This window comes from Pyrgilauda ruficollis, unplaced genomic scaffold, assembly GCF_017590135.1.
Source record: "Pyrgilauda ruficollis isolate IOZ18807 unplaced genomic scaffold, ASM1759013v1 scaffold162, whole genome shotgun sequence".
In the NCBI taxonomy this organism is placed as follows: Eukaryota; Metazoa; Chordata; class Aves; order Passeriformes; family Passeridae; genus Pyrgilauda; species Pyrgilauda ruficollis.
Window position 1 is genome coordinate 78,332 of NW_024514987.1, and position 8,262 is coordinate 86,593.

At 58.6% G+C, this 8,262-nt stretch overlaps 2 protein-coding genes across 3 annotated transcripts; both read right to left on the minus strand.

Moving 5' to 3' along the window:
* Window positions 1–443: 443 nt before the first annotated feature.
* Window positions 444–3,332, minus strand: PAQR7 (progestin and adipoQ receptor family member 7). Of its 2 annotated transcripts, none has more exons than XM_041463140.1 (2): window positions 2,849–3,332; window positions 444–1,717 (listed from the first exon to the last, which is right to left on the minus strand). In XM_041463140.1, the coding sequence occupies exon 2, from the start codon at window positions 1,676–1,678 to the stop codon at window positions 647–649; it is 1,032 nt and encodes a 343-aa protein (XP_041319074.1). In that variant the 5' UTR covers window positions 1,679–1,717; window positions 2,849–3,332; the 3' UTR covers window positions 444–646. The 2 variants fall into 2 exon arrangements, with proteins under 2 accessions (XP_041319074.1, XP_041319075.1); XM_041463141.1 differs by having other exon boundaries at window positions 444–1,741.
* Window positions 3,333–5,714: 2,382 nt separating this feature from the next.
* STMN1 (stathmin 1) lies at window positions 5,715–7,949 on the minus strand. The gene is made up of 3 exons (XM_041463135.1): window positions 7,273–7,949; window positions 6,414–6,606; window positions 5,715–6,349 (listed from the first exon to the last, which is right to left on the minus strand). Exons 1-3 carry the CDS (start codon window positions 7,283–7,285, stop codon window positions 6,157–6,159), a joined length of 399 nt encoding a protein of 132 aa, XP_041319069.1. The 5' UTR covers window positions 7,286–7,949; the 3' UTR covers window positions 5,715–6,156.
* Window positions 7,950–8,262: the final 313 nt, after the last annotated feature.

The following is an 8,262-nucleotide window of genomic DNA, read 5'->3' on the forward strand; positions in this document are numbered from 1 at the left end:
AAGGCGCGGCGGCGGCGGGGCCTGCTCAGAGCGGCGGGAGCGGCACCGGCGGGGTCGGTCTGTGGGGCTGGGGCAGTACCGGCCTTGTCGGTCTGTGGGGCTGGGGCGGCCCCGCTTTTCCCCCAGACCCACAGCGGGATATCCGCACCCGCCTGTTCCCAGCCCTGACCCGGTGCCGGGGCTCCCCATGGCACCAAGCCCTCCCTCCTTTCCCTGCCTTCAGGGACAGGGCCCTGGCACTGCATGGACAGCTCTGAGCAGCTCCCTACAGGAGCGGCCTGAAGTGGTATTAAATTAATTTGTCACCGTAGTGGTTTAAACAGCCTGCCCTTGGTCTGTTTCCACGGTTTAGAGTCTAACGGGGGCCAGATGGCCTCTCCTTCTCTGGAGCTGGGAGACCTGGCAGCCCCCAGAGCCTTCCCAGCCCAGCAGGGCACGCAGACTCTTTGTTCCAACTGTTTATTCAGAGGTGAACTGACCCCGTGTACCATTCTGTGAGCAAGCTGGAACTTAGGCTGGATTAAAAAAGCATTAAAAAAGCATTAAAAGCATCTCTCGTTCCCTACAGAAAGCACTTGCTGAGTAACAGTTTGTGAAGCAGCATCTGGGGGCTCGGGGCTGCATTTGGGCTGAGCTCATTTTTTCTTTACTCTTCCTTGAGGCCCAGCTTGTTCTTCACCCTGTGGGCCATGTAGGTGGCAGTGAGCACAGAGCAGGTGACGGTGAGCAGGAACAGGGCAGAGAAGTCGTGAGCCGGGCTGCCCTGCAGGGAGGAGTAGATCTCCCTCCTGGACTCGTAGTCCAGCACCACGGCCTCGATCTGCGCCAGCGTGCACAGCACCAGGAACACGTGGAAGATCTGGTGGCTCTGCCCCAAGAAGTGACACTTGCCGGGGAACCACTTCTCGGGGTAGGGGTGCGAGAAGAAGAAGGCCCCGAGGAGGAAGAAGAGCACCTGGCACCGGTGGTAGAGCAGCGCGGGGTCGGGGCGCGCGGCCGTGCAGATGCGGTGCAGCACGGGGCTGATGTCCAGCGCGTAGGCCAGCCCCGAGGGCAGCTCCTGGCACAGGCGGCCGGGCAGCGGGCAGCGCGGGTGGAAGCGGAACTTGGCGTAGCAGGAGCCGGCGCAGGACAGCCAGGCCAGCGCCGCCGCCAGCGGCAGGAAGAAGCCGCGGACGCGCCGGTGCCAGCCCGGCTCGATGGCGTAGTAGAAGTGACCCAGGGCGCTGCCGTACTGGTACACGGCCACCCCCACGTAGTCCAGGAAGAAGAAGCCGTAGTGCCAGAACTCGGACTTGGCCTGCAGCAGGTGCGCCAGGCTGCTGAGGCTCAGGTAGGTGATGGAGGCCGCCAGGATGAGGAGCAGCGGCCGGGCGTGCGCGTCCTGCCCGAAGTCCACGCGCTGCCAGAGGCGCTGCAGGCGCAGCAGCAGCGCCAGCGCGGCCGCCAGGTGCGACCACACGTTGACGGCCTCGTTGTGCTGCTGGAAGAGCGTGGAGAAGTAGTAGCGCCAGGGCCGGCGCAGGGGCCGGTAGCCGCCGTGGATGTAGGGCTTCCAAAACACCGGCGGCACCTCGGCGCTGCTCACCGTGCCCGGCGACGGCGGCCCCAGCAGCTGAGGCAGCTGCCTGACGTTGGTGAAGAGCTGGCTCAGCTTCTCCGTCACCGCCGTGGCCATGGCGAGGCCGAGCCGCGCGTCCTTGATCTGAAAAATCGCCTTTGGGAAGGAGAGGAGGTTTCGCTGCGGGGTGTGGGAGGGTTTTAGTGGGATAATCGACAAGCAGGGCGTGTTCAAATGCTCTGGTTGGGGTTTTGCCCTGTGGAATCCCCAACAACAGTGACAAAAAGGAGGCTGCAGGGACACTGAAGAGCCCCTGAGGTGCCTCTGCTGTGTGGGGAGCCCCAGGACACGAGGCTGGGGTGAAATGACAATAATAAAACACCAGGACACATCAGTGCCTGGCTCAGCCCCTTCCCTGCAGTTTGGGAACAGCTAAACAAACCAAGCATCCCAAACAAACCTCCCAGTCCACGTTCCCCCTCCTGTAAACCGTGTCTGTCCTTACAAATACCAACAAGTAGCAGAGGCTGCAACTCCTGCGTTTGGAGTTTTGCTTCCTTTTTTCAGTTCCTGATTTTCAAAGCAGCCTCCCACATCGTGGCCCTGCTGCACCACCAAAGTCCAGCAGTGAGCAGGAATTTCCATATTTACCTTTTGGAAGCTGCTGTCCTTACCCAGTGAAAGGCAGCCCTGCCAGCTTGTTCCACCTTTCCATAAAAACTTATTGAGATTCTTTACCTGCTCTTGCTCAGACAAGTCCCAAAGAAAACCTGGTTCACGTCCAGCTCCAGTGCTGCTCTGTGCCTCAGCCCCAGACAAGTGCCCTCATTTCAGGGACAGGAAAAGCTCTTAAAAGTTTGGGAACAGGAGGAGGTGGGGATGGGACTGTTTGTTTTAAAAAACTCCGTAATTTCCTCATCAAAGTTAGGCTGTAACTCATTCCTGCCTGAATCCAAGGGGCACAGATGCAGAAAAAAAAACCCAAACCAGGCTCTTTGCTGCTGCATTTCCCTCCCAAACGCCCTTTGCCCACCTGGCCGGGTGGGAGAAGCCCCCAGCCCCAGCAGCCCCCCCGGCTGGGGCAGCAGCTCAGCCCGGCCCCCCGAACCCTCCCCAAAAACCTCCACCTTTCTGGGGCTGCCAGGGGAAAATTCCCACCGTGAACTCCTGACCCACAAGAGCCCCGAGCTGCCGCGGCCAGAGGGCAGAAGCAGAAGGTGCCAAATTTTTTGTTTTGACCTCAATCCCGCGGGCAGCCTGGCAGCAAAGCCTGCCCGCAGAACTTGCCTCTGCCTCCAGGCGCAGGGGAGGGGGCTCAGCTCGACCCCGCTGCGGTTCCCAGAAGAGGAATTCCTGCGGGAAAGGCGGCCCGGGGAGATGCGCTGCTTCCTTCAGCTCCTCCAAACTTGTGGGAGCAGGATTTAATCCGCCGAGCTCTTCGCAGCTTTGAGCAATGCTCCGCTACGAGGGGAGCGCATCCTGGAAATCCTTCAAGTGCCTGGTACCCCAAAGAGCGCCCTGAGCGCCCCAGGACGGAGCCGGGTGCCGCTGCCTCGGCCGCCCGCGTTCGCTCCGCAGCGTTTCCTGTGCCCAGCAGCGCCCACCCCACCCGCTGGATGTTTCTGTGATGATAAAGACTCGCCCCCGGCTGTTTACATCCCGCCGCACAGCGGCACAGCCTCCCAAAAAAATAAAAAAAAAATTTTTAAAAAGCCTCCTGAAGCACACGCGGCTTTCCTTTTGAAACCAGCCCGGGTTTTCTCCCACCCGAGCCCCCGCAGGGCAGCTGCAGCCCTGCAGACCCGGAGCAGCCCGGGATGCTCTGGGATGAGCAGGGTGGGGATGAGCCGGGCTTTGGTTCCCGTCCCCTCGGGACTCTCGGGACCCCCAGCCCCGCCCCGGCACCTCAGAACGGCCCCGGCCCGGCCGGGGGTCCCGGGGGTCGCGGCCCCGCAGCCCCTTGGAGCTGCTCCTCCTTTCGCAGCCCCGACACGGCTCCACGTCCCTCCCTCCCTCCCTCCCTCGGCAGCTTTTTTATGATTATTATTTTAAAGGAACCTATTTCCAGCCCAGCTCTCCCCAGAGGGACCCTGAGTTCTGTTTTCCTGCCCTGATCATTCCTCTCCCGGGGCACTGCTGTGCTCTCCCTCCTCACACCCCCAAAATTCCCCCCAGGAGCACCCAGAGACCCCAGAGCCCCGGCTGAGCCCAAGCTCGGCAGACACGTGAAGCAGAAGGAAGAGGAGGGAACAGCAGGCCCCGCGCCGAGCTCTGACAGCTCTGGCAAGCCTAAACCTCGCATTTAGCATCGATTTGGGCTGCAGCACCATTTGGGGTTTGGCAGAGCTGCCATTCTCCTCCTCCACGTTTGGAGAGAGGAGAAAAAACCCCACATGGCGTTTGGGGCGCTCTTTCCTCAGCAGGTAACTACATTAAAATGAAGATCCGCGGGGTTTGGTCGCTGATTGTGCCTCGTTTTGTACTCGGGAGCTGCTCCAGGGCTCCCTCCAGCCTCCATTACGCCGTGCCAGGTGTTCAGCTCTCCTGGGCGCACTCACAAGCTTTGGCTCAAAGTTCAGCCCTGTTCTGCTGCCCTCCCCCTGCGGGGCAGAGCCTGACCCCATCCCCGGGCAGAGCCTGACCCCATTCCTGGGCAGATTCTGACCCCATCCCCGGCAGATCCCGACCCCGTTCCTGGGCAGACCCTGACCCTATTCTTGGGCAAAGCCTGGCCCCATTTCTGGGGCAGACCCTGACCCTATTCTCAGGCAAAGCCTGGCCCCATTCCCGGGCAGATCCCGACCCCGTCCCCAGACAGACCCCGACCCCGTTCCCGGGCAGACCCTGACCCTATTCTTGGGCAAAGCCTGGCCCCATTCCCGGGCCTCGTTTTGTACTCGGGAGCTGCTCCAGGGCTCCCTCCAGCCTCCATTACGCCGTGCCAGGTGTTCAGCTCTCCTGGGCGCACTCACAAGCTTTGGCTCAAAGTTCAGCCCTGTTCTGCTGCCCTCCCCCTGCGGGGCAGAGCCTGACCCCATCCCCGGGCAGACCCTGACCCCATCCCCGGGCAGATTCTGACCCCATCCCCGGCAGATCCCGACCCCGTTCCTGGGCAGACCCTGACCCTATTCTTGGGCAAAGCCTGGCCCCATTTCTGGGGCAGACCCTGACCCTATTCTCAGGCAAAGCCTGGCCCCATTCCCGGGCAGATCCCGACCCCGTCCCCAGACAGACCCCGACCCCGTTCCCGGGCAGACCCTGACCCTATTCTTGGACAAAGCCTGGCCCCATTCCTGGGGCAGACCTCGACCCCGTTCCCGGGCAGATCCCGACCCCGTCCCCAGTCAGACCCCGACCCCACAGCCGTGTCCGTTTCCCCCTCGCGCCGCCGCAGTCCCCAGCAGGGAGCAGCGCAGCCTCTCCCGCACCTCGGGCTGCGCTGCGGAGCCTCCGAAGCGGCTGCAATCCCCCAGGGCAGCTCGGGGTAAGAACAGAACCCGCTGGGAAAAGCTTCCCGAACCGAGGCTGCTGCTCCATCACACCCCAGACCTGAGGCTGACGGCCCAGGGCTCCCTGAGTCTCTTAAAAAACCCAATTCCCTACGGATTTTCCATCTTCAGGTGCCCCGGGTGTGGAATTAAACTGCAAACAAACCTGGGAGCAAGGCCAGAGGAAGGACTGAGGGCAGGGCCAGCAGGGTCAGCGCCCCGGAGCTCTGACAGGGTTTTTGGGGAGGCTGGTGGTGCCTGCTCACACCACACCTGTGGGTGTCCTCAGGGGATGGATTTGGGGTGCAGCACAGCGATTTTGTTCCAAACCCACCTCAAAATGATCTTTGCTCAGAGCCCCTCCCCTCTCCCAGCCCAGAGCAGCTGTGGGCAGGTGCTGCTCCACCCCAGCACACAACGATTCCTCTCCCCCTGAGCCTTGCCCCTTGGAGCAGCCAGCTCCTGTCCTGCTGTCCCCTGTGTCACACGTCCCCCCGAGCCCTGGGTGACAAGGGCCTTTGTTGGGCTGGCCCAGCAGCGCAGGGCTTGGGACACAAACAGCCGCAGCTGAGGTGTCACACAAAGCTGTGATTGTCACAGCCCCAGGACAATGCCCCGCGGCCCTTCCGCGCACCCAGCCCTGGCTCCTGAGGAAGGCAGGCGGATAACAGCACTGTGCAGCTTTATTGAGTCACTCGTTACAGCAGTATTTGAGCAGACTGGACAGTCAGAGATTTTTGTTGGAAGTGTAACAGATATTCAGCATGGAACAGTTACTAGAGATTCCTTGCACAAGGTCTTACAGAGCTGATACAGTACTCGCCATCAACCCAGGAGCGAGTGCACTGGCGTAGAAAAGGATGCAACAAGAAGAAAAAGCTACACTGGAAAGACAACACTTTAGAAAAGTGACACATGGAAGGTCTCCCCTCTAGCCCCCAAAGCAAGTGTACAGTTTGGATCTAATTTTACAGTTCTACATCAGTTTCTAAGAAACGTAAAAAAAAAAAAATATATATATAACCGAACCAAAAGCAAAGATAAACCACTGGCCAGTACAGTCTTTGGATATTTGGAGGAGGGGGAGAGTCAGTTTCCAGAACGGAGTCAGTCGGTCTCGGCCTCGCCGGGGTCTTTGCCTTCTTTGTTCTTTCGAACCTCTTCCACGTGCTTGTCCTGGAAAACAGCAGCAGGAGCTGTGAGCTCCAGGGAAATCTCTTTGGAACCAAAACCATGACCATAAAGCTTCATAAGAGCCCCAGGGATTTCATTAATATTCAATTTGCAATTAAAAACCCCACTTATCCCAAGAAATAAATAAAAAGAGAGCCTCAAACCCCCAAATTTGGTGGAGCAGAGCTCACTTCAGCTGCTCCAGCTTTACCTTGCGTCTCTCCTCAGCTGCTTCCAACTTCTTCTGGATCTCCTCCAGTGACACATCCTTCTTCTTCGGGGGAGACAGAGGGAACTCTGCCACGGCTTCTTTGGAGCGGGGGCTGAGGATCAGCTCAAAGGCCTGCCCAGAGGCTCGCTTCTCCAGCTCCTTCACCTGGATGTCTGGGAACGCGGGGGAGAAAAGCCACAAAAAAGAATATTTCATGCAGGAACTGGCTCAGGTGACATTAAAAGCAGCCTTCCAATATTCAGCACCATCAGGTTCCCTGAGGATGGGCAGCCAAGACAGGAGTTTTGTGGAAATTCCCTTTGCAACCTCTCCTTGATCCTCCACCACCCGAGCTCCTGATGTTTCCATTTATCCTTCAACATCCCAAGTGGTGGAAACAAACCCCTTAGCTCAAATCAAAAATCATCCTCCCTGCACTAGCAAACCTGAGGATGAATTTCCAGGCGTTTGCCTGCAACCTGAGAAAGCCAAGGAGGAATAAACCCCAAATTTTGGGAGCAATCTGCAGGCAGGGCTGTCCCCCAGCCCTGCAGGGTGTCAGCTGCAGCCGCGTGGTCCCCGACACGTCTCGGTGACAGGCAGCTCTGCCGAGGGAGCAGATGGCTGCAGGGAGCTGCAGCCCATCTGCTGCCAGACTCCTCTTTTGGGGTGTTTTCACAACCACCCAGCTTCAACAGCCTCGCCCAAACGGGAGCAAAGCCTGCTGACAGCAGCTTATTTCGCTAGATTTGGGTTTTATGTTATTCCCGAGGAAATCAGGAGGCAACAAAAAAAAAAAAAAAAAAGGATAGGAGCATTTAGCACAGAATTCTACCTACCAGAAGTAGCCATGGCAAAGAAATGAGACTCCAGAAGCCAAGCCTGGGAGAAGGTCAGTCAGGTGGGTTCCTGGGTAACAAAGAGATGTGCCTTTCAACAGCCAGCACAGGGATCCTGCTCCTTCTAATAAAAACTGCTGGACAGAATCAGAGCTGCTGAACAAAAGGCACACAAGGTAGGTCACTGCAGGCAGTGATTCCAGGCATTTTGTGGAGCTGGACAGTGCTGGGAATACTGGAGAGGTTATGGAATTACTGACGGTGCAAGATCTCTGGGATATTCGAGCATCTTCAATCTGTTTTATTCCACCTTAAGGTACTGGAACAAAGACCCCCGTTTTACCACGGGGCTACGGGGATTTCACTGCTCTCACACACGTAAAAGAGCTCGCTGAATAAAAAAATGACGCACCACAGGACAGCACGGCTAGGATTCCTGCCACTCCCGAAGGATCTGAAATGTGCGCAATCGAGCTCATTTAAAATTCGCTTTTAATTGCGCAGCTCAAGTCAGATGCTTCACACCGCGGCAGACAGCGAGGGCGTACACCGCCCAGGACACCTCGTGAAAACGGGGCGCCGTAGAAAAATGCCAGAAAAAGATCTAGAAGCCGTATTAAAAGAAAAGAAAAGAAAAAAGGGTGTTTTTGGGGGGGGTTGAAGGGGCTCGGAGCGGGGTCCGGAATAAAAACCCCTCAAAAATGGGAAATTTCAATTAAAACCGGGCAGGGAGGGGCTGCGGGGGGGTTTAGATGAAATAAAATCCCGTCCCAAAGGGAATTTCCCGCTAAAAGCGAGCCCGGTTTGGGGTTGGGCCGAGCTTTGTTAAGCCCGGATTGGGCGGAGCCGCGGATGGCCGCGCAGGCCCCGCCCCCGGCCCGCCCCCGGCCCTCCAACCGCACCGAATTCAAACCGCCGGGGAGAGCGCGCGCGCGCCCGCGCGAGGGGGCTCGAGGGAGGGGGCGGGGCCAGCGCCAACATCCGGGCACC

Coding starts and splice junctions, on each gene's coding strand:
- PAQR7 (XM_041463140.1), bottom strand. CDS start 1,678: ATGGCCACGGCGGTGACGGAGAAGCTGAGCCAGCTCTTCACCAACGTC.
- STMN1 (XM_041463135.1), bottom strand. Junction 6,350..6,413: donor GTAAAGCTGGAGCAGCTGAA/GTGAGCTCTGCT, acceptor TCTTGGGATAAG/TGGGGTTTTTAATTGCAAAT.